The 23,751-nt window shown below is 51.9% G+C and overlaps 1 protein-coding gene across 2 annotated transcripts; it reads left to right on the forward strand.

The window, feature by feature from the left end:
- Positions 1–4,197: 4,197 nt before the first annotated feature.
- Positions 4,198–22,944, forward strand: SSUH2 (ssu-2 homolog). 2 transcript variants are annotated; one of them, XM_075095590.1, is made up of 12 exons: positions 4,198–4,281; positions 8,166–8,261; positions 9,497–9,578; positions 11,860–11,989; positions 12,984–13,044; positions 13,720–13,844; positions 14,498–14,560; positions 15,478–15,563; positions 17,070–17,162; positions 18,286–18,391; positions 20,310–20,417; positions 22,466–22,944. In XM_075095590.1, exons 1-12 carry the CDS (start codon positions 4,257–4,259, stop codon positions 22,610–22,612), a joined length of 1,122 nt encoding a protein of 373 aa, XP_074951691.1. In that variant the 5' UTR covers positions 4,198–4,256; the 3' UTR covers positions 22,613–22,944. The 2 variants fall into 2 exon arrangements, with proteins under 2 accessions (XP_074951691.1, XP_074951690.1); XM_075095589.1 differs by lacking the exon at positions 22,466–22,944 and adding an exon at positions 20,999–21,114 and having other exon boundaries at positions 4,208–4,281.
- Positions 22,945–23,751: the final 807 nt, after the last annotated feature.

Genomic DNA, 23,751 nt, shown 5'->3' on the forward strand with positions numbered 1-23,751 from the left:
CTGTTGGCTTCACCCTGTAGTTTCTTGGGATATGAGGAAGCAGAGGATCGTGCCCTATAATTTCCAAATGTTGCAGATGTTTCCCAGGACTGGCCTGTTCCATCTTGTGAGAAACCACCCCAAAATCAAGTGGGGGATGAGGCAGGTTTGGGGGAGCAGTACATCCTGGGGGCAGCACATGATGTGGATCTCGCAGAGGAAGAGCAGGGTCTCCATCCCTTTGGGGCTGATGCGGTAAAACCCCCACATCTGATCTTGCTTTGAGGTGAAAGAGAAGGATTTCTGAAACCATAGTGTTGTGTGTTTTTCCTCTTTGTAGGACCTGGGTGCAAACTGCCAGACAGACCCAACTGCTGTTGCCAGGTGCTGAGCCTGCTTGAGGAGACCCTCCCTGGGCTGTCGAAGGTGCCTTCCCACCTACCCATGAGCTTTTTGTTGGCTGTCTGCTTAAAACAGGCAGGGACTCTGAATTAATTCAGTGTGTGGCTCAGGAAGCCTGCTGCTCTCATCTGAGACACAAACCCAAGCCACCCTGCAGTGCTGAGGAGGGATGGGTGGCCATGGTCCACCCAGCACATCCCACCCCATCCCGCTGCTTCTCTGGCTGGGATCCCACCAACCCCAGCTCCCCCCAGCCCAGGGGTCAATAACCAGCAGAATTTCCCCCCGTGGTTCCCCGTGCCCCCCTTGCAACCGTGGGTATTGGAAATGCATTTCGTGGCAGGGCTGCAGGCGGACCGCGGTCCCCTGGGTGGGAGGTGCATCGGCTGGGTGGTGGGGGGTCTGGGCACCGCTGCCGGCACCGGTGTTGCTCCTGCACGTCACTCCCGGTGCCATTATCGGGCCCTTAATGGCGCAGGAGAGTGAGATAGCTGGGGTTACCAGCTCTCGCCTGCCTTTTGGAAACAGGACTGGCACACACCCCCTGCTCGCATCCTCCCCTCTAAGTGCTGGAAGAGACCGCACCTCGGTCACAGGTAGCTACAGCTGCTTCATGTTTCTATGGCATAAGATAATCCCCAAATCCCATTGTTTAGTACTGTTAGGCATAACCCATCACCCTACCCTAGTCCACAGAATCAAGATTTTTCTTTTGCCCTTTTTTTTTTTCCTTTTTTGTATCTTGTTTTTTGCAGTGAAAGGGGACAACTCAGGAACAATGTTATCATGATCCGACAGGCCGTTTGGTACAGCTTTGTTTTCCTTTGTGTCATGCTATTCACATGCATTTAAGGGCGTGAGCGCTCCTAAGCAGTTATGTTTTTGAGTTTTTAGAATTATTCTATGTAGTTTTTAACTGTTGATACATTTCAGAGCCTCTGATACAATATGCAAAAATAGAAAAGAAGCACTTTCCAAAAGTGTCTCTCTAGCAAAGCACGAAGGCCGGCAGTAAGCACCTGGCACATCCCTAAATAACACCTTATGACCACAGTCAGTGCAGCCATCATAAGGATGCTTGTCAAGTGCTCTCCAGGCATTCGACTGGAGGGGGACGGCACCACGTACCTAGCCATGATATAGCCAATAGTAGTGGTGTGGGGCTCTGTGGTTGCAAGTTCCTGCTGGGATGCCGAGCTCTGGGAAGGAATGGGAGCTCAGTGATGCCGGTCAGCCGAGGGAAGACAACTGCGATGTCCGTGCCAGCATTAGCTCTGCACGCTTCCCTGCTAAAGGGAATTAGTTTTTCTACATGTTCTGCTGTTCATCCTGTGTCCCCCATGAGAGCTGCGTGGAGGGGTGCTGCTGTGGGTAATGGACAGCACGGGTACGGACCTGGGGAATGGGAACCCGTGCCTCGAGTCACCTGCCCGGAGCCCTGCTAGCTGAATGAGCCGTTTCCATTCTCCAGTGAGGTTCACACTACGAAGCGCTAACTGTGCTGGAGGCTGTCGTTGCATAGACTGTCTGACCGTAATTAAAACCAGCTTGCGTCTGCAATGTTGGTAGTCTTAGCTATGTTAATTATAGCCCCAAAGGAAGCTGCCAGTTTCCCCTGTCCGAGTCTGCATCATGCCACAGCAAATGAAAAAACAAATCTTTCCTGGTGGTTGTTAGAAAAGGCTTCAAGGCTCGGGGCTCGAGGTTCATGTCACAGCCCAGCTGCTTTTTGGAGGACTGGGGTGGTTAACAGGTTAACTCCCCTGGTTAACTCCCCTGCAAGCCCTGGTGCTGTGGAGGAGGTGAGTTTGTGCAGGTCTCCAGAGCTGCTCCACAGGGCAGCTCTTCCCAGCCTGCCCCTATCACTCTTCTTTGAATTTTTAAGAAACTGGCCCCCGCGCCAGCCCCTGGCTCCATTGCTGGGCTGCAGCAGCCTTCAGCAGCACCCTGATAATGTGATTAATGCTGCCCGTGATACCGCACAGACACGGCAGCGAAGAGCGGGGCCCCTCCAGGCACACGCAGCTAATGGGCTTTATTAACACGAAATCCAATTAGGCATTCACTGAGACAGGTTTGGACTTGGACGGGGTAAGGATAATCTGGTGTTGACAACCATGGCCAGGCGCTGCCCCTGCCAGCGCCGGGGCTGGGGGAGCCACAGCGAGGGGGCACGCTGCAAAACTTCACTCTGGGCTCTGCTCGCTCCCCCGGCGGGCTCTGAAGTCCCAGTGGTTGCAACAAGGATCTAAACTTTCAAGTAGCACGGTGTAGTTGGAGCCTTGAATGTATTCAGGATGCTTAAGCCATTGATTTAAGCTCTAAAAAATAAAATAAATGCAGTTATCAATAGCTGCACAATTTGGTTTGGAAGGACCCAAAGGTCCTCCAGCTGCTGCTGTGATGGATCAGCCGCTGCATCTGATGAGGCTGTGGCAGCCACAGCTGCCTCCAGAAATGGGTGGCTGTGGCAGTGCTTGGTTTGGCCCCGTTAGCTCTGCCCTTGCCAAAGCAGACCTCTCCACCCTTGGTGCTTTTCACTAGTGCCCCACAGTGCTTAGTGCTTTCAATTGTGTTCATGTTTTGAGCTAAATACTGGACTAAAAAGCACCCCTCCCCAGCTCACAGCACCCCGGTGTGCTGCTGGTGACACAGTCACGTCCTCACGGCATTAACTGAGCTACTGGGACAGCAGTTGGGGTGGACAAACCTCTGCAGAGAGCCAGATCCTCCTCCTGTTAGAGCACTGAAAGGTCAGGCTCTTGCAAACCGTGGTGCTGGGCCAGACGTTGGTCCTGTTGATGAAAAATGCAGCAAACTCAAAAGAAATCACCTATATTCTCACAGGTACTTGTGTGGCACCCCAGTGCGTTGGGGCAGCAAACCTCCTCTTCTGATTATTCAAGTGGATAGCCGCCTTTTGACTACAAGAACAGCTATGGGAGGCTCCTAGTGTCTGGTAAGTAGGGACAGCTCTTAAAAACAGCCTGTTGTCATAATTTATGACCATCAACTAACTGTCCAAAGCCTCTTGTTAGCTGGTTTCTGAGGCCAGAGTCACCAGCTCGTCAGCTTGACAGCATCACACTGTTCCCTCTCTGTGCCCAGGGCCTGACGATGGCTTGGGGAGAGCAAGTGGAGAAAGCATGAATTTGAGATACCCAAGAGAAAGGTAGGAAAGCAGAGGGTAACTTGGCTGCCGTGCAGTCATTGCACAGCTGTCGTGTTCCCCGGGGGCCCAGCTTCGGTGATGTACAGGGCTCGCATGGGCGTGCACACCCACTGTGGCAAAAGAAAGGCACTGGATGAAGCGTTGCTAATGTCTTCTGTTGTATCTGCAATTACGTTAGCAGGTATTTAATAACTATACTAGATACTGGAAGAAAGCTAACACCAGGAACTTCGAATACGTGGAATATTCATGTGATGCCCCTGAGGCACCTGGCTGAACGCTGCCTCGAGCCCTCGCTCACCGTCTGAGCCCCTGGTGAATAGATAGTGTGCCTCAGACTCCAGGATTTCAACCATAGTGTGAAGGGGGCAGAAGGATCTTATGGTCTCTTTACACCCCTCTAGCTGTAGCGTGGCCCCGTGTGCAGTCTCCATGGCTTCTGACCACCTTCCTTTCCAGTGGGGCTGCCCTTCGGGAAGCCAGCGTGGTGTGCATGGGCTGTCTGGCACTTTCCTTCCTGGCAAGCTTCTGCTTCCTCCACCTTTGACATTGATTCATCAGTTTCCAACATCTGCATTGTTTGGCAGAGGGGAGTGGCTCACGGGGGCTGGGTTTCTTTGCTGTGAGCACAGAATTTGCAGAAAACAAGGTATTCCAGAGGCGGTTGCTGGGATGGGATCACCTCTGCTCCTCGCCTTTGAAAATGGAACAAGAAATGAAAGCAGACAGTAAGTAAAACTGAAAGGAATACATTGCATGCCACGCTGACTAGTTTCTCTACTATTTTTATGCAGTTGTACTTCTCGATTAAGACATTCATAAACTGTGTTTTCAAGTAATATGTTAAAAATAACTGTTTCCAGAACTGAATGTCTCTTCCACCAAACGCCAGCGTATGCGCCCGCCCAGTTGGTGTTTGTGGAAGGAGCGGAAAGGGTCAGCACGTTGGTTGTGCCATGCCTGTGACCTAAAGGTGTTGCTATACATTTAGGTACGAGGTAAAGGTCACTGATTCCGGTGGAACAGGGACTTAATCCTTAGAGGTGTGAACTTAGTTCCTGACTCTCTGCTCCTGGGCTGCTGCTTAGTTTAGTCTTCAAGGTGGGCTTCCTGGACTCCGCTATAAAAAGCCTGACATGGGTTAGAAATTAAACTGGGGTTTGTTATCTTTTAACAAAATGCTGCTTAATCAAGATATCTGTCATGATGGAGCTTTGATCTTATGCTCTTGACTATCTTTTTCATTAGATAATACGGTGCCTGAAGAAACTCTAATTACACGGGGCCCCAGTGAAATATCACTATTGCTGATGCTACTGAAAAGTAATTGAGTTCTGAGGTTCCTTAATTTATGAATGAGAAGAGCTCTGATTAGCTTAAGAAGAAATAATGATGCTACAGGAAGTGTCTGTTTAATCAGGTAGGAAATAAAAAAGGTTTGTAGTCCTGGAGGTGCCACGTGGAGTGCTGACATCCAGCTCGACCAGCCAGAGAGCGAAGCAGGAGGGCAAGTGATCGATGGGGGTGAGAACTGCAGGTGAACTGCTAGGTTTTGCCAGAGATTGAGTCTCTCCCAAGCCTTTGGCTAGGAGTTCCAACCCTAAATGCACTGAAAATGGGGGTCTTCCCACTGACATGGATGGGCTCTTGCTCGGTCACTCCTTGCCACCTGCAGTATTTGCTGTCCCCACGGGCTGCCCGGAGGGGTGTGTGGGGAAAGCAGCATCTGGCCTTGGCGTGTCCCTGCCTGGGACGTGTCCCTCTCTGCAGAGAAATTTCCCCAAACGATAAAATACGGTTGCTGCTCTGGCAGGGGGAACCCAGCCCTGCTTCCCACACAGAGGTGCCTCTGTACCAGCTTCCCGTCCTTCAGCTGTTCTTTAAAGCTCACCAGCAGTCATGCCGCATGTGGTACGGAGCCTTGACACTGCCCGTGAGCACCCAGCCCACGCGCCCTCGGGTGAGGGATAGGGTCTGAGTGCGTTTAACTGCCACGTCTGACTGTTTTGAGGACATGCATGAAAGCCTTATTTTAGACACCTGAGGAATGTAAATGGTAAGTGCAGACGTGCCACGTGGATCTTGGGCAGAGCTTTCCACCCGTGTAGGTCTTCGCTCAGCTCGTGGCCTCACGCCCACATTGCAGCTGGTCAGACAGAGGTGGCAGCGTCCCGGCGGCTGCTAGAGGACAGGGAGTCCTTCCAAGGAAGGTGCTCAAAGCTGTTGGCAACCCCGTGCAGGAAGGGTAGGAATGTGGCAGTGCAAAAAAGGTTTGGCCATGTTTTAACAACCATCTAGCATTTGCTTACAGAAAGGCCAAACCTTTTAGTCTTATAACCTGCTTTTCAACCAAAGGTGAAATCACGAGTTGAGGCCAGCTGGGATGAAGCCAGCGAGAGGCTGGGCTGTGCCGCAGGAGCCATGCAGGCGGTGTGCTCGGAGCCTGGGAGCCCACAACGTGCTGGGCTTTGGGGATGCTGTGACATGGGTTGTGACAGGTCTGACAAACAGAGCTGCAAGTCCGAGGCTGGAGCTCGCGCTGCTGCTGCTGCGTGCCGCCGGAATTTTGCCGGCTATTTTGGTGTGTCTAGAGCTGGATCCCGATGATACAGAACAGAACCTGAAATACTGGATGAATAACAGCCTAAGCTCTGAATTTCCTGGCTTTGGCCAGAGTCTATCTCAGACTTATTGTTGTTTTAAAATGGAGCTACGTGTTCATGTTTATAGACTATTGTGATTTCCAACAACATTACCGTAGCAACAACTGTGCAGTTGGTTTATCTACTCCAAATTTGGGATATTTTTAACCTGGTCATTTAAACCATTTCCATTGGACTGGAATTTGGTACTTATACTCTTATCTCCATCTTTTGTTGTAAACAGGTTTTTGTTTAACTTTTGCACATTAAAAATAGGCACTCAGGTTCTCTTGGTAACATGTACAGAAACCCATTATATTTTGGAATGAAAAGAAAGGGTTTGTTGTGATATGCCAGTTAAAATAAGAACCCAGGAGTTCTTGCTTCTGGAATATTTCTCTGCAGCACTCCGAGGGAAGGCACTCGTCCCCCCCGCCCTTCCCCTCCCACGCGTGCCGAGCAGGGCCGTGTGAGTCTTGGTGAACTGAAGAAAGGGGAGCCCTCGCTAAAGGTGTGCGAAGCCCTTTCAGTTGTTAAAGGCTTGTAAAAGCTGCACTTCCTGAGTGACAACATTCGCGACATTTTCAATCATAGTTGTGTTTCCTTTTCCCTACGAGTGCACAGTTGCACACAGACATAGCAGAACGCCAGAACCGATGGTCAGGAATGCAGCACTGAAACAGGGGGGAAGGAATGGCACCTCTGCAGCGCGGCACGGAGGAGAAAGCTGGACTTTTATCACTACTATGAAGCCCCAGTAGGCTGGCACGGTCTGTGAACGAATTGACTGGTGAATCCAGAATTCTTTGGGATGCTTTATTTACCGCTTGAGGAAGGTGTTTCTGTTTGATCTAGACATGACTGAGTTGATCCCACTGAAGGCATCTTACTGCTTTGTTTTTCACAAGGAGGTTCTCCGTAGCGTTTATCGCTCACCATTACTCAGAAACCTCTGCTTCTTCAGCTCACGGACAGCCTTGTCTTCTCCTGCACAAGGGATGTGACATTTCAAATGAAGCATGTAGTTTCTTATTTTCATAGGAAGAAATAACGGAGAGATTAATTCAGCTTCCTGGAAGAAAGGAGCATGCTCTCAGATGGAAGGTCTAGTAAATCAAGGTGATGGATGACTACCCTCAGCCTCCCTCTGTGCTGGTCAGGCGGCATGGTGTTGCCAGGCTGGCATTTGCGGGCTCCTCCATGTGCTCTTTTCTTGCACAGGCTGGATTTTTGTAATCAGCTGCTGCGATATGAAATGTCACTGGATAAAAGGCTTAATAAAAAGAATTGTTTCTGTGTTAGGCATCAGGAGGACCAGTTGCTACCAGTGGTTATTTTTAGAGCGGTACCTAAGGAAACAATCAACTGATGTTCCATGAGCAGAATTAAAATAAGTTGGAAACTTTTAGAAAAGGCAGTTGCTTAAAGCTTAAAGAGCAGTCGTTGATGGTCAAGCCAAGGACTGATGCTTCAAAGGCAGCCAAGAGGTGCTGAGCCTCACCTCCATTCACGTCCTATTAAAGATGTGAATGTGAGCAACTTTGAGCCCTTCAGCTACAGCTTCTCACCCGCTTACCAGGCAATGTCTCCGGGCCTTTGGCAAGACCCTGGCTGCTGTCCGCTGCCTGTGTGCTTAACCCAGCCTGGCCTGGGTGTCCGTCCCGGCCGCCGGCGATGCTCCCCTGCGCTCCCAGCCAGGGGGTGCGGATGCTGCAGGCTGCGGGGCCTCACCTCCAGGGCTTGCAACGCCCCCGGCCCCGGCCCCGCCGCAGCTGAGGGCTGCAGGGCTTTGTCACCTACACAGGGTGTCAGTGTTGTTCCACTTCACCGCGGGGACTGAGCTCCTGGAAAGCAAGAGGGTGGGAAAGCAAATCCTCTGACTGCACAGTGGCCTGTGACATCTCTTTGGTCTCTGCATGCACCGACCAGCCCTAGGCTTCCTCCCTCACTGATGTTTCCCTGGGCTATAGGTGACCTGGACCTGGACCCGGAGCCGGGATGTGCCCTGACGCCTTCTGCACCCCCGGGACGGCTGGAGGGCTGCGAGTGGATTGTCCAGGGCAGAGGTACGTGCGTGGCACTGACCGCTTGTGCTCCTCTGACCTTATGCTTCTGACAGTAAGGAACCAACAGCAGCTGCCTACCCCAAGGAGGTGCCGCGCAAGGTGGACAGTCCCATGAAACCCTTCCTCTTTGGGGGGGCTGGCTGACAGCCGGCTGGGCATGAGCCAGCAGTGCCCAGGTGGCCAAGGAGGCCACCAGCCCCCGGGCTTGTGTCAGCCCTGGTGTGGCCAGCAGGAGCCGGGCAGGGATGGGGCCCCTGTGCTCGGCCCTGGGGAGGCCCCACCTCGAATGCTGGGCTCAGGTTTGGGCCCCTCGGGACAAGAAGGCCCTGGAGGGGCTGGAGCGTGTCCAGAGAAGGGCAGCGGAGCTGGGGCAGGGTCTGGAGCACAAGTGTGCTGGGGGGCGGCTGAGGGGGCTGGGGGGGTTTAGAGAAGAGGGGGCTGAGGGGAGACCTTATCGCTCTCTACAACTACCTGAAAGGAGGTTGTAGGAAGGTGGGGGTTGGTCTCTTCTCCCTAGTAACAAGCGATAGGACGAGAGGAAATGGCCCCAAGCTGCGCCAGGGGAAGTTTAGGTTGGATATTAGAAAAAACTTCTTCACCGAAAGGGCTGTCAGACCCTGGCACAGGCTGCCCAGGGAGGTGGTGGAGTCTCCATCCCTGGAGGTATTTAAAAGAAGGGCAGACGTGGTGCTTGAGGATATGGATTAGTGGTGGGCTTGGCGGTGATAGTTTAGCGGTTGGACTCGAACCTTAACGATTCTATGATTCTCTCATACGCTACAGCCTCTGCAATGGGCATGTGCCCGCCCAGCTCGCAGACTCCTTTTTACCTCCTGGGCTGCTGTTCCTGGCCTGATTCTTTTGCAGACTGATATGTTTTGGATCACAATTGGCTTTGATATCTGGCTGTGCTTCTCCCTACTTGGAGAGTCATAAGAGCTCCGCTGAGTGGGGAGCTGGGACCGCTCTACTGCCCTGAGCAAAACCGCGGGGCCAGTGCTGTGGGCGCAGGCATGGGCACGGCTGCCGACTCACCTGGGAGCTGTCCCAGTGCTTTACTGGGATGAGCTGGACTGGCAGCAACTTCTGGCTGGGATGTGGGGTGTTTGGTGCGAAGCAAACTGCTGACCCGGAGGCGGCTTTAGCTTCTACAGCTGAACCTTCCTGCAGTTGTGAGCGAAATCTGCCTTGGGTTTAAAGTGGGCTTGAATTTCCCCAGTTGACCTTTCCCGTAGGAGCAAGGCCCCTGCCACCACCTTTGGACCTGCCAGGCAAGCCTGGGGAGCGGAGGAGCAGGCCCCCCTTCCTGCAGCACAGGTAAGCAGCTGTGTTTTATGCGCTTCTCTCGAAAGCAGCTCAGTGCAGCCCCGGGGTGGGAGGCGAGCCCTCGCACCAGCCCCCCCATGCTGGCTGGGGTCCCAGGACCCCAGGGATGACAGCGAGGCTGCAGGCACTGGAAAACTGTGGTGTGCCCAGGGCTGGTCCCAGGGGCGGACGCAGACCCCCGTGCCACCGACAGCGCTGGCATTGCCCTTGTGCCACCTCCTGCCATGGTGGCCGGCCCTCAGGTCGGTGCCAGCAGCTGCTGGCCCTGCACCGGGCACCCTGTGGTCCCGTCCCCCTGCGCCGGGCAGCGAAGATGGGGAGAAGGTGGATGGGTGCCTCAGATCCAGTGGTGCAGAGAAGCAGCAGCACAGCTTGCGTGTGGGAGAGCCTTGAGGCAGGGGCAAAAATGGGATTTACAAGTGCGGGGCTGCCTTCCCCACAGCCAGCATCCCCAGGGCAGGGCTGATACTGTGTCCTCTGTCCGGGTGCCACCAGAGCAACTCCCCAGAGGTGGGGCCCAAACTCTTGAAGTTTTCTTTGGAATAAAAGTATCACACAGGTTTTAGGTGAGTCCTTCTCCCAGGGGTTGGTTATTCTGTCTTTTCTGCTTTTATTGCTTACGGTCTTTTTTTCTCTCCTGATTTTCATCTTGAATTTAAAAAACAAACCAAACCAAACACACGCGCACACCTTTTTCCTTTGCACGTGGAGAAAAAGAGAAAAGAAGCACAGCTCAAAAGGCAGCATTTGATCCAAGGTAGTATTCGATGGCAGGAGTCTGGTCCTACTCATTTTCTTCATCTGCACAAAGCTTCAGACGTGATTGCTGGTGGCATTACATTTCTCAGCCTTAACGAGAGGGCAAAAGATGACTGCAGGACAGTGATCTGCCAAAACATCTCATAAACACAGGCTTGAAAGGGCAGGAGGGTGAATAAACACGGGAGCTTTGAATTTGGTCAATGCCTGGTGAAGACTTGATAGAGAAGCAAATATCTAGTAAAAAAAAAAAAAAAAGAAAAAGGGACTCTAAAGGTTGGGGGATACTTGTTAAGAGCAGACGTGTGTTACATTTGCTTTGGGAGCAGTGAGCTCAGGGTAACAGCGGAGAGCCCGGCCAGCAGCGGCGGTGTCAGGGATGCTGCAGGCGGGTGATGGAGCAGGGGAGCGTGGGCTGCTGCCCGCCAAACCGCCCCTCCCTCCCCACGCTAGCATCCCTGCCACACCGGAGGAGCTGTGAGATTGGTTCTTGCTCTTTGCTGCAGAGGGTTTCCTTAATCTCAGCTGTCACTGTATTGACAGGGAGGTTCTTAATGAACATTGTCTGGGGCCATAACGAAATGCCTGCCAGCTTGCTCAGCCACCGAGGCTGGAGCCATTGTGGGCTCCGAGGAAAGGATTCATTGCTGAATATTCCTACAGAGCAAATGCTGACGTTATCTTCTCTCTTACCATTGACTTCGTGGTGTTTCAATATGCTTTCCAAAGGCGTTAAATCAGAGAGATGAAAATATATGTAAAGGACAGTCAGATGCTGCAGTGAGGACAGATGGGCCCGTCTTGGCCTCAGGCAGTCGCTGTAGGTTCTTCTCTCTTACTTACAAAGATGACTGATGAGGACCTTTGAGGAACCACCCCTGAGAACCAGCTTTTAGGCTTGCTTTTCCCTATTCTATTAATTTTTCTCTCGTCCCGTTGGCAGGGGAGGCAGGAGTGCCCTGCACCGCCCGTGACGCCTCCAGGGACCTGCCGCCCCGGCCGTGCGCGGGCAGAGCCGCCGCAGGGTGCCCGGGGGGCACGGGCTGTGCTTCACGCACAAGTCAGTCTCTCTGCTGTTGTTTCTATTAGCTGAAAATAGGAATCAGCTCAGAGTAACGGGGGTCCTAGGTCTGGAAAAATAGACAGTGCCTTTTCTCATCTTCTGAGCTGACAGGGAAGCTGTGGGTTTGCAGCTTGCAGAGACACAGCGATGTTTCAAGCCGGCTCTCCTTTACGCAGCCTGCTGAAGGCAAGGGTTTGCACACACACATATTTATTTTAGACCACCCTTTAACGCTGGCCTTATGGATATTGCACAAAGATATTTTTTGAATGCAAATCTCTTTCTTTTGTAATAAGAAGGATGCCAGCACTGCCTGTGTAAAAGAGGTGGGTGCCCCCAAACGGGCTCTACGTCAGTTTTTTGCAGTAGGTTAAATACACTGAACGTTTCCAGCTAATCCTTTAGGAGAAGTTAATAATATAAACCTGCTTTGTTCCCGTTGCCTCCCAGCGTGCCCCCGATGACAGAGGCGGCGGCCAGGCAAGCGCTCCTGCGCTTCGTGGCGTCCCGGTGCTGCTACGGGAGCAGAGCGGCAGGAGAGCTGGCCATCGAGCGGCTGCGGCCGCTGGGGACGTACCGAGTGAGTACCTTCACACCCGGCGTCTCGGGGACCTCTCCTGAGCACCTGGGATAACGTCCAGTTACGTAGTGACATTGGGCCGTGAAGAACCGTCCCTTCATTAAATTAAATGGCTTTCATCCTACTTTAAATGCAGACATACAATGCTGTCCAAGGAAAGTCTACTTAAGAGCTGAGTACAGGCTTTTATAGCTGAAAGGTCCATCGCCCTCCACAGGAAAGCACCACCTTGGCAAAGCCCCTGGGAGCCTTCTCTTACCGCCTAGCTTTGGGAGAAGAGCCCTGTCCTTAGCTCAACCACAGGAACCTGCTCTGCAGCTTGGTATTTTGGGCTCGGGCAAGCACAGAGTGACCTGTAATGCCGTGCATCCCCCCAGCTCTAAATTTATTCCAGTGATGTTTAATTCCACAGAAAACACATGGACTTGGTTCCTCATTGTTTCTCTCACTGAAAATAGCTATTACGGATTTGGTGCTTGCTGTGGTTAGTCTCTGGATCTTGAGTCAGTCCTGGTTTGGGGAATCAATGCTCAACAAACCGAAACGGGTGGTTCTGTGCCCGGGTTTGGTGCTGGCGCTGCCTGGGCAGCTGTGCAGGGCAGTGCTGCTGTGCCCACCCCTGCTCCCTTTTCTGCGGCTTCTTGGAGGGGATAATGAATGAGCATCGAGGAGCAGGGTGCTGGGAGTGCCCTTTGATAGGCACCGTGGGGCAGATATTCCTTTGCACTAGCGTTTGTTCCACTTCTGAGATTACTCAGATTACTCACAAACATTACCTGGGCCTTCCTTAAAAAATAAGCCACAGGATTCTCCAAAGGACAGCAAAACTCACTTTAGCTGTGAAAATGCGAACCCATTTTTCTTATGCATGTTATACTCGGAGATGGAAGAGTCTAGGAATGCTCCTGAAACCTGGTATTAGCGAGTCACGGTTCAAATTTAAGTGCCGTCTTTGTGCAAGCTTTGTGGTCAGTGCATGATTTTTTTCTTCTAGTATCGACTGGAGACGTTCAGCGAGTCGAGGTTAAGTGAGTGGGCGTTTGAACCCTTCACCAGTAAGTGATTGCCCCGTATCCCACTAGAATGGCTCTTGTGGGACGTGCCCCACGCGCTGGAGCTGGGGTCTGTGGCAGCGCTCGATGTCCAGGGCCCGCGTGGCTAATGGAGGTGACTTGAGCCTGGTTTAATGTGCAACAGGTTTATCTGATCCCTTGTTGCCGGTTGCACTCTGCAGAGACCATGAAGCTGGGGCAAAATACTTTTCTTTGCACGCTTAGTTTGCTTTCCTTGTGTTGGGGAAGGTTTTGCAGCATGCCCCTGGAGCAGAGGCCATTATTTACCTGCTGCCACAGCAGTAATTTCCCTCCAAATGTCACGTACACTCAAAGCTTGATGTGGGGTGGGCACCTGCATGCAGTGGAGCTCTTTACCAACATGCTGAGGACTGTGGGGGACCCCTGCCCCTAGTTTTTGGGTGACGGCTGATCCCAGGTGCCCGCACTGGTCTGGTGGGTTTGCTGGGAGGGCTGGGCAGAGACTGGGGCTGTGCCGTGGTGGCAGGAGGATGCTCAGCACCTCAGGGTGCCCATGGCACGGACCACGCAGGGTCGGTCCCTGGTGCAACGTGGGGATGGGGAGTGATGTTGGCCGGTCCCCAGCAGCACCAGGAGCCGGCCAGCATCCGAGCACCATCTCCAGCAAGATGGATAACACCCTGTCCCCTCCTGCAGAGCCCGGAGCAGCCAGACCCCCAGGGGATGCCCCTCTGGACCCCTGGGAACTGGAGGTTGGGGCCCCCCCACTCTTCCAGGGCCGGACACGGCGGTGCCGGGTGCCACGCTCGGCGCTGGTCAGGGTGAGTCCTCGCTCGCTGCCAGCTGCTCGTGGGAGCCCCTTCCCCAGCCGATGGGCTCACTGGGGCTCGGGGAGCAGCCCCCAACTGGGGCAGAGCCGCTTCCCTGGGACCCTCAGCTCCTCGGGACGGTGACGGGTACCTCGCTACGGTTCTCCTTCTCTGGTGTTTTTCCTCATTAAATGCCAGGGAAAATAGTCAGAGATCCCTTCTTCCTGGTGTTTTCTTCCTCTAGAAGTTTGAGGACAAATCTTGCAGCAGCCTTTTCAAGATGCAGCACTGGATAATCTTTCCTCTTTTGTCAAAATTTTTTTTTCAGTGTTAGCAGAACATTTGTTTGCATGACAGTTCCCATTTAGCTTTTGACAAGCTCTATAGCTGGTCAATTCATTTTACTTTTTAAGTGATATGATGAATAAAGAAAAAAAATTACTTTCTTTTGCCAGCACTACATAGACATTTGCCTTTGTTAAGCAATTATTATTTATGACTGACTCCTTTAGTGGTCGTACAGCACAATTTTATGGTGTTGAATTCTGTTCCATTAGGACGGGAATTTTATCACTGAATTTTGATGCAGGAAGAGTGCATGTGCATAATACAAGATTTCTGAAATCCCTGGGCAGCTCTGTGCGTGAATAATCTTCTGATTTCAGGACTGCCACAGATGCCATGGTCACGGCCGGTCCAAGTGCGGGGTGTGCCACGGGGCAGGTCGGGTAAGGAGCTGGGACGCCTTCTGCCGGGGAGTGCGGCCCGCATGTCCTATTCCTTTAAGTTTGGGCGTCATTTGCAAAATTATGTCACGGGTTATCTTATTACTGCACTTATGATGAGGGTTGGGAGTCTGAGGGGAAGTTCTGTTCTATTCCCCCTTTGCCACCCCGTATCCCAAACCCACTCGTGTTCAGCCCGGTTTCCAGCCAATGTTCCCAGGGTGGCTGCAGAGGTGCTGAACGGGGTTGCCAAAATCCTGCCCAGGTAGCAAAGATGTCTTACCCCATCCTCAATCGGCAGCCTACGCGTTATAATGGGGAGAGGGAAAGGAGAACTTGCTTCTACGCTGTTGAAATGAGGCCAGATCTTAGGCAGGGAATACAGCAAACTGGTTGCTGTCTTTCAGCTATGCCCAGCTGGGTATCTGGGGTTTCCGAAGGGAAGAGGAGGCTTAACCCTGGCTGCGAGTGCAGCTACAAATCCGGCCTCCTGTCTTGATTTGCTCTTTTGCACAGATATTCCCAAAGACAGCCAAAAGATGTATTGTTATTGCACTAAAATTGCCACTTAATTAAAGTTAATCCGATTAAATTTGAATACTTAAATAAAGTCTACAACTAACCACATTAATAAACGACAGTGCAAAAAAGGATGTGTAAGAAAAAAGGCATTTCAGCCTAGACCGTGTGTCCAGCTTGCACCACTGGTGAGTTTGGCTGGAACACCTAATTAATGCAGAGGCACAATTTATGTGCTATTTTGTACATTCTTTTCATTTGCCATGTATATACTTGGCATATACCTTTCCCTGCGAGCCTGAGTTAGCAATTATTTTAATGTCATAGATAAAAGATTTTGATTTATAAGCCCGACGTGTTCTGGCAGTCACACCTAATTTAATTCTTCGGTGGATTTGTAGACAAGGTGCGTAACGTGCAAGGGATCCCGACGGAGGCTAAAGCAGCAAAAGAGATGCCAGCTTTGTTCAGGTACAGGTCGCAAAAGGTACGATGGGCTCCTCTGCGCATCTGTGAGTGTGGCTCTGCTCGGACCGCGTTGCTTCCCTTAGGCCGTGTTTGCCCACGCAGCAGTGGAAACCAGTCATGCCAATCCCACTGCCTTGGTGGAGGTTGTCAGCTGAGGGTCTGCCAGCGGGAGGAAAACACGGGGAAGTTGCTAGGGGAGAAGCAGCCCTTACCCCAGTGAAGGTCTGAGCCAAAACGGCTCCACTTGCCCGCTGCTGGCAGAGGGTACAGGGCAGAGCGGGGCACGCTCCGCTTGCCTGGTGCTTTTTCTGTTTTCTACCATGAGAATCACTCAGCAGATAAAGCAGTACAGCAGTAGCTTTATTCTCCAGGAAAAATGGTTAGAAATAGCCTTTTCTGACTGATTTTTAAGGGAACTTTCATTTTGACATCTATTATTCACCCTGTGTGGCCCACTCAGCACTCAGAAACCAGGCTGGTATCCCAAACTCATGAGATAAGATCTTAAGCATTTGGAAGATAATAGGTTTTTGGCTCTCCTTTCTTCCATATTTTTTACCTTTCTGTTACAAGACTGTTGCATTTCCCAGCATCTCTGGGAAACCAGAGAACACTGTCAGTTTTCCAAGGAAAGCAGAGTTTCTCAGACCTTCCAAAGCTGCGGCAGAAGAGGCTTCGAGTCTCTCCAGGTCCATGCTGTACCTCCTGTCCCGCGTCTCGGTGGGCTCGGCTCAGAGCACGGGGAGCAGGCGGCGGGATGGGGCTGGAAGGAGCCGGCTGCGATGACAGCAGCACACTTTGGAGCTGCCCTTAGGTCTGGTTCCCACAGCGCCTGATTGAGGCTTGGCAGGTTTCACGGCCAGCACAGCAGCCTGGAGAATTATTACCACCCTCTGGTTTTTCCAAACATGAAACTTAACAGGCCTAAAAATGATCTTTAAGTGACAAAAAAAAAGAAGGCACTGTTCTAAAACCGTTTTGTTTATGTGGCTCCATTAAGTTTAAAATAACAGAGATGGTATCGTGCATAATCATGGCAGTCATTTTAAAGCATGAATCCACTGGGGCTAATGATGGCTTGAAGAGCTTTAATGAATCAGTTGTTAACTGCTGCTAATCTGTGTTGCACTGATGCAATCAAAATGCTCCATGCACAAGCATATGCCTCCTGCGTCTGCTAGGAGCACAGGCAGCAGCGTCTTCAAAGCGACGCCTTCCTACCGTTGTATGGGGAAATTTTGATTATCCTTAATTAGCTGCACAAATACATTCTTTGGCTAATTCCACATTTACAAATAGATTTGAGGCTGGCGTTAGTCATTTGTTTTTCCCAGCAAATATGCTACTTCCCTTGAGTCACACACCGGGGGAAGATGTGCGGTGCATGAGCTATCATTGACGCCCGTACTGCTGACCCAGCTGGGCTACGCAGTCACTCCGAAATAAATCACCTTCAGGTCCGCGGGCCTCTGAAAGCCGGCAGTGTTTAAAGTCCCATTTCAAACCCTTACTGTTGCATCCGAAGGTGCAATACCTGTTCTGGCCGGGGCAGCAAGACCTGTGCAACCTGTCAGGGAGAGAAAAAGCTCCAACATTTCAAGCAGTTGGTGATAACCTGGTAAGAAGCATGCGTAGAAGTTCGGAGCTGTTACTTTTATTCCTTATTTTACTGCAAGGCTTGGGAGCTCAGCTGTGCTCCCTAACGGGGAGCGGAGAGGGTATTTATTGCCTTTGGCAGGCAGGAACAGGGGATTAGAGGGGCAGCTTTAGTCCTTAACGGTGGCAGTCTTGTCCATGGGGTGTAGTGGGAGCTGAAGGGGGTTCACAGAGGTAAGGGATTGTCCAAGGTCACACGAAATAGTCAGAAATGGAGGCAGAGCAGCTGAGCCTCTGCCTGGTGCGAGCTTGCGCAGCCCGGACCCAAAGTCCCCGGCAGCCAGGAGCAATGTGCAGCAGCGGCCGAGCTCCTGTTTCTGCGGTTTTAGTGATGGCCCAAGGCTGCTGGCATTTCGCATCGTGTTGCTCTGGCATTTCCCACTGGGAGCTCTAGTGCCAGAGATAACAGATGGGGCTGAAAAAGATCTTAGCTTGTGAGGTTTAGCTAAAAGCCATTACTTGCCCTGTGGGGTGCTTCCTGAGCACTTTCCCGTTTTTGTACAAAATGCCTTCAATTACCCTGTGTGAAGGCCTTCATTTTTCAAAATACTGTATCTCTCTATCCTGAGAGACTGGAAATTGCCCCAGCCATGCCCGTCATGCTGGTGGGACCCCTGGGGGGCGCGGGGGCCCCAGGGCTGCACTACCCCAGACAAGGACAGCTCTGCCAGATGAGACCTTCAGCTCCTTTGGAGGCCACCATGAACCACTAACCATGCCCGGTCCTACAAGTAATAGCGCAAAATAGCTCACCATAATAGGAGCTGTGGCTTCAGAAAAGGAATACGAGACCTCTTCTGCAGCAAGGAGTTAATAGATGTGGGAGGCTCTGAAAGCCGTAAGGCAAGGTGATCACCACGAAGGTCTGACTTCAGGATTATTTATGCAAGGCATCCACGCTGTTGCATATACAAGGTTATTGAGAAACTAATGCAGGAGAAAACAAGGGTTAGGCAGGCATGATTATTGTCCTTGGAAATACAGAGCATTCGAGCATTGCTCAGGCATTTAGAAAGAGTGTGGAGATAGCTCAGTGCCCAACAACCAGTCTCGGATCGTTCGGTTGTTTCTCCTCTCTCTTGCAGGAAGAACAATGTCTTTGAGTTTGTTTCTGAGCATCATCTGAACTTCCCAGGAGAGCTGCTCAGCGAAGTCAGTGGAGAGAATATATTTAAAGATGAAAATGTGGTGGTGAGTGCAACTCGTGGGGCTGCAGGGGATGTCTCCCTAGGCGGCTGTGAACGAGGGGGGATGTGAAATGGCTTCCAGCTGCACGTCTCTGCTGCGGTGGCCAGCGCCCGCTCTGGACACGGCGATAACCAGTGCCCTGCAGCAGACCTGCCACGTGCCTGTTCGCAGGACACCGTTTCTCCCATTTCTACCGTCAGGAGAAACGTAGGGGGTAATAGGATTACGAAATCCAGCAGAAGTGGGTCCTTTTCCATCAGCAGCCACTGGGAGGTTGCGACTTTGTCCTCCCTGCGGGCACACTGGGGCCGGGGGAGCTCTCGGGCTGGAACAGAAGCGCTTTGGCAGGAGCAGGGTTACCGGCAGGTGACCTGTGTGGTCTGAAGGTGTGCTACCAGGACCAAAGCAGCAAGTGGCTCTGGGCCATTGCCCCTAGGCACTGCAGGGCATCCTTAGCTTCCTCTGAGGATCTGAGAGTTGTTGGGTTTTCTGCCTGACAAAACGTGACCAGCCCGTGCTGCAGCAGCCAAGGCTCCACCACCCCGGGTTACTTTTGGTGGCCATTGCCAGACTACCAGAAGTCCTACCCCAGAACTGTTCCCCGCAGCTCTCCAGCAATAGCAGGAGACATCCAGCAGCACATCCATCCCTGGAGCTTTTTATATTGCCCCTTGCATATTTTCCAATGCCTGCACAGCGTCAGCGCCGTCGGCTGCAGGCTTTGCAAGGAGAGGGCATGGGATAGTGGCTCTTGCCCCCTGCGGGAGCACCTGCATGGCATTGCCATCAACCAGCAAACCCACCTGCCTGCAGAGCTGCCAGGAGCTCAATCTGCAGGCAGGAACTGATCCTGCCAGCTTTGGAGCCAGGATCCAGGGCAGAGGTGCTGCTGCTGGCCAGGGCTGCTTGCTGGGCTGCTGTGGGGACCTGCGGGTGCAGGGCCCTTAAACAAGGTGTTCATCGATGCTGGACATCTCTTCTCCTTCAGCCTCTGTGGTACAGGGCTCCCAGAGGGAATCTGCCTCCATGTACCTGCAAAAGTCTGGGGCAAAACAGTCCGAAAACAGCTGAAGCACAGTGTTCTTCTGCAGCCAATGCCATTTTTCTACTGCTCAGTCCTCAGCTTGATTTTTTTTTTTTAAATGTGAATGCAAGTGAGTGAGGATTTAACTGTGCCTTTGTATTATTTATTAGTCGTTTTGCAGTAACCTGTAGAACCTTCAGTCATGTACCAAGACGGGGGAGATAGGCACCATCCAAGCACAGACCAGCTCTCCCCCAGAGAGCTATTACTCAGTGTCATGCATCTGTGGTGAAGACTGCATCTGGTGTTGCAGAATCCCTTTGGGATTTGAATGATGCTTTAGCATCTGAGTCACTCTCCAATGAATACTTGAGATCTGAAGCCCTATGAGTATTAAAATCAGGGGGCCTCTCACATAAATGGCTATCGCTCCTGGCTATGCAAGACGTAGCTGCATTCACGACTGGTTCTGCTCTGCCCTCAAGCTCACTATTTCTCCTATAAATTGTCTACATGCTGGGGGAAAACAGAGAGGCTTTAAAAAGCCCCTTTCAAACATAACAGTGCTGTGCTGCTGGAAGGTGGCAGTGCATCCTGGTGGGGCACAGAGCCACAGTCACCCAGGGCCAGTTTTCAACCAAACCTGGCGGCTTGGGAGCAGCAGCCCCTCCCCGGGCTGTCCTGCTCCACGGGCAGTCCCGGCCTCTGGCGAGAGGCGCATGGTCCCTATTCTGGACACTTCTGCGTTGTGCTGGGGCGGGATGGGCTCGCCTTTGGGACTTTGAGCTTAGCATCATGTGTATTTCCATTATACGCTCAGGTCTTTCCTTGTGTGTGCTGGTAGCAGGTGAGATGAGTGTGTTTGTGTCAGACAAACAGGCTCTCTATTCCTTGCAGGTGTACCCCATCGTCGACTTTCCTGAACCCGAGATCTCCCTGGCCTCGCGGCGAGCCATCGCAGAGCACAGCGCGGCGCTCGCCACGTCCTCCCGCATCCTGCGGCAGGTAAGGGGGGGCCCCGAGCGGGGCTGCCTGCGCGGCCCCCCCGCAGCTGGTCGTGGTTGATTTTGAGCCTGGTTAGACAGAATTGAGAACAGCAACCGGTTTCATTTTTTATTTAGAGGTGATCTTTAGCAAATGAAAAAGAAATCCGAATCACCGAGGAGCTCTTAATTATCAAGCAAAATACCAGGGGAATAATTTTTCAGACATGTATTGAAAGGTGCAGGTGACTATGGTTATTATTGTTCCTTTTACCTTTACAAAGCCCTGGAAAACGTTATTTATTACCACTATTTTTATCTTAGAGGCTGATTTTGAATAAACATTAGGATTCCACTCCATCTGATTCTCACTACTGTTGCTGCTATTATAAATGTGAATGCAAATGCAAAAGTTTAGCTAGAACACACTGTCTTTTCACCCACAGGAAAGAGAAGGTTTCACATTAAAAATGCAAGTAAACTGAAAGACCAAAATAAACTTAAAGGGAGATGGTTTGATTTTCCATGTGGTCTGTCAAAAACAGCTTTTTGGCAAATTTCTGCCTTCCAACTTAATTCCAGCCTGTAATTTCCACTTCTCAGCATCAAAGGCAGTTTGTTCACTAGATTGCTGCACACCAGCCAAAGCATCCTCTAGCTCTATGGGAAAGCAGGTGCTGAAAACCTCCTGCCCTGCCAAATCCCCTGCACCACGTGGTATTCACGCCGATCCGGCCTGCCTTCTGCCGGCACTTCCCCACCGCTGAATTTTCCATCCCCTCCGCTTGTCGTTGGCTGAAGGTCTTCTGCTTAATAATGAGCATCGTTTGGAGAAAGCTGGGGTGGGGGGAAATCTCCTCTTCTGTGCTTGGCTGATGGTATTCTGGCTTCTTACGATATTGGCCGTGTGTTGGAGGTAAATATCAGGACCACAGAGACCCTCTGGGTTAGAGAACTTTGCTGGGCTCTTTGGGCTTTGTTTAAGACTGAGACTTTGCACGTGTACTTGCAGCAGGAGGGGAGAGATGGGGTGGGCGCCTGCGCCTCGGCTCTGCACGGGGTTGCTGCTGCTCAGCAGCTCCGGGGGCTCCTCAGGAGACCCGACCGGCTGCCGGGCACCGCTCAGCTCCCCTCCCTCACCCCACTGAGCTGGTGTATGTCCCTGGGTTTGAGGGACATGCACTCGCTTTGAGGGACTACGGGGCTGGTGTGTGTTCCTGGGTTGGAGCTGGTGGCAGTCCCGGCTCATCATAGGCGAAAAATTCACTGAAACTTGGGTTTGGTTGGCATTAGGGAAAGGCAGGAATTGTTAAACTTGTTCTGCAAAGAAAAGGAAGGAGCAAAGCAGGGCCCTCCACGAGGAGGTGAAGTGCCACTGCAGCACTGATACCAGCCTATCTCCTGTAATTCGGCCATGCATAATAATTACCAGATAAGCAGAGATGAAAGCAGCTTCCTTCCCGCTCAGACAGGGGAAGGAGCAGAGCAGCAGGGGTTACACCTGCAGCAATTTCTGCTGCAGTAGCACAGCACAGAGCAGCCCATCACCAACCTCTCTTCCTGCTTCCAAGGGACAGAGGTGATGGGTGTCCACAGAGGTGGTGGTTCACCACCAACACCAGTGCTTGCTGGTGCACATCCAGACTCCCGTGGCTCCCCCCGCGTTCTCAGGGCAAGGGCAGGGAGCCGCGTTCACACACAGACCTCAGCCATGCATGAGACAAGGGCATATGCGAACACACTAAGGACTGGAAACGAGGGCTTAAAGGATTTAAGGAATTAGCTTAAATAGCTATAAATGCAGTAAAAGTAGTCTAGTATGCAAGGGCCAAAACATGCTAGCTCCCTGCCAGCTGCAGCTGGGGGAAGTTCTGGTGGCTGTAGTGATGGGCTGGGGGGCCTCCACCAGACTGTCTTTCCCCCTTCACAAAGCAGCAGCTCGCTCAGACCCGTGAGGCTTGTGGCTAAAAGCTGGGGCTTTTTTCCTCTCTACACGTGTTAGTCTAAAGTGAGGCTCAGCACCTGCTCCAAACTGCTTGTTTAGTTTGAGTTTTTCCTTTCCTTTCCCAGCGTCAAACCATTGAGCTAATCCCCATCACAGAAGTTCACTACCAGTATTCAGGGAAGCCTTACCTCTACTACATCTACGGGCTCGAAAACAAGGTGTACGCGCAGGACTACCCCGAGAGGTGCTGCTGCAGCTGCACCATCGTCTGAGGCTGTGGGAGAAAAGCACAATTTGGGCAGCAATCGCCCAGCAAACCCCCTGCGCCTGCGGGGACTCAGGGATGCTCCAGGACCTTCCCACCGCACCAGCTCTGCTTGCGTCTGCAAGAGAGGACTGCCACCAAAACGGAGAAAGGCTGGAAAACCACGACCCCCTCCCTCCAATCCTCCTGTATCCCAGAGCAGGGCCAGCTCCAGGCCTCCCGCTGGGCGCAGGATCAGGCCGTTGGGTAAGATGTCCCCCCGTGGATGTTTTCCTTTCTTGTTGCCATGCTGTATCATTAAAGTGATGTATATTGACAGAGACATTTTCAGTCCAGCTATGCAGTTTATGACTGGTGCCGTTCTTTCCCTGGTTTATTTGTCAGTTTTCCTCAGTTGCTACATAATCTATAATGATATATTTCAAAACCTATCCAATTAGCAGATCTAACTTTAAAGGATTTCATTTTAAAATACCCAGTAACATCATCTGAGGGATGGCTGTACCAGTATGAAAATTATTGTCTGAGAATAAGAGGCTCTTGTGGTACGTGCTGCGTGTGATGCCCTTGGCGGCTGCAGGGATGGGGAAAGAGGGAGACTGGGGGGATGATGTGGGGTCACCCCTGTGCCTGTGGGCTGGGGGGCACGAGCTCTGTCCCTGGGCACAGCACCCACTCCTGGGCCTCATCCAGACAAGGGCTGTTGGCTCAAGTGCCTGCAGGAGGCAGTTCTCTGTGGCTCCTCCTTCACTTTTGCTTTTTTTATCACCAATCTTGCAATGTTTATCTCAGAAAATCTCGCAGGAGCACCTCAGTTTACTTTGAGCTTAAGGCTAATTTAACTTAAGCGCAAACACTTGCGTTGGCAGCCTAGTGCTTGAGGAGATGAAGCAAACAGCCCCTAAAAAGTTCAGAAATGTGCAAGCAAACAGAAAGATACCAACGCTCATATTTAAAAACAAACCAAACAACCCTCCTCTCCTCCCCCGATGTGAATTTTCACACAGTTCTTGTGCTGTTTGGGGCCTAATGGAGGGGTTTTGCATGGGTGGTACTGGCAGCCCCCAACAGGCTGCTGCATCCGAAGGGGAGGTGCTCGCCTCCAGCCCGGCGCCCTGGTCTGTTGGTGAAGTGCCGGCTGAGTTA

The sequence above is a fragment of the Phalacrocorax aristotelis genome, chromosome 6, assembly GCF_949628215.1.
Source record: "Phalacrocorax aristotelis chromosome 6, bGulAri2.1, whole genome shotgun sequence".
Taxonomy (NCBI): Eukaryota; Metazoa; Chordata; class Aves; order Suliformes; family Phalacrocoracidae; genus Phalacrocorax; species Phalacrocorax aristotelis.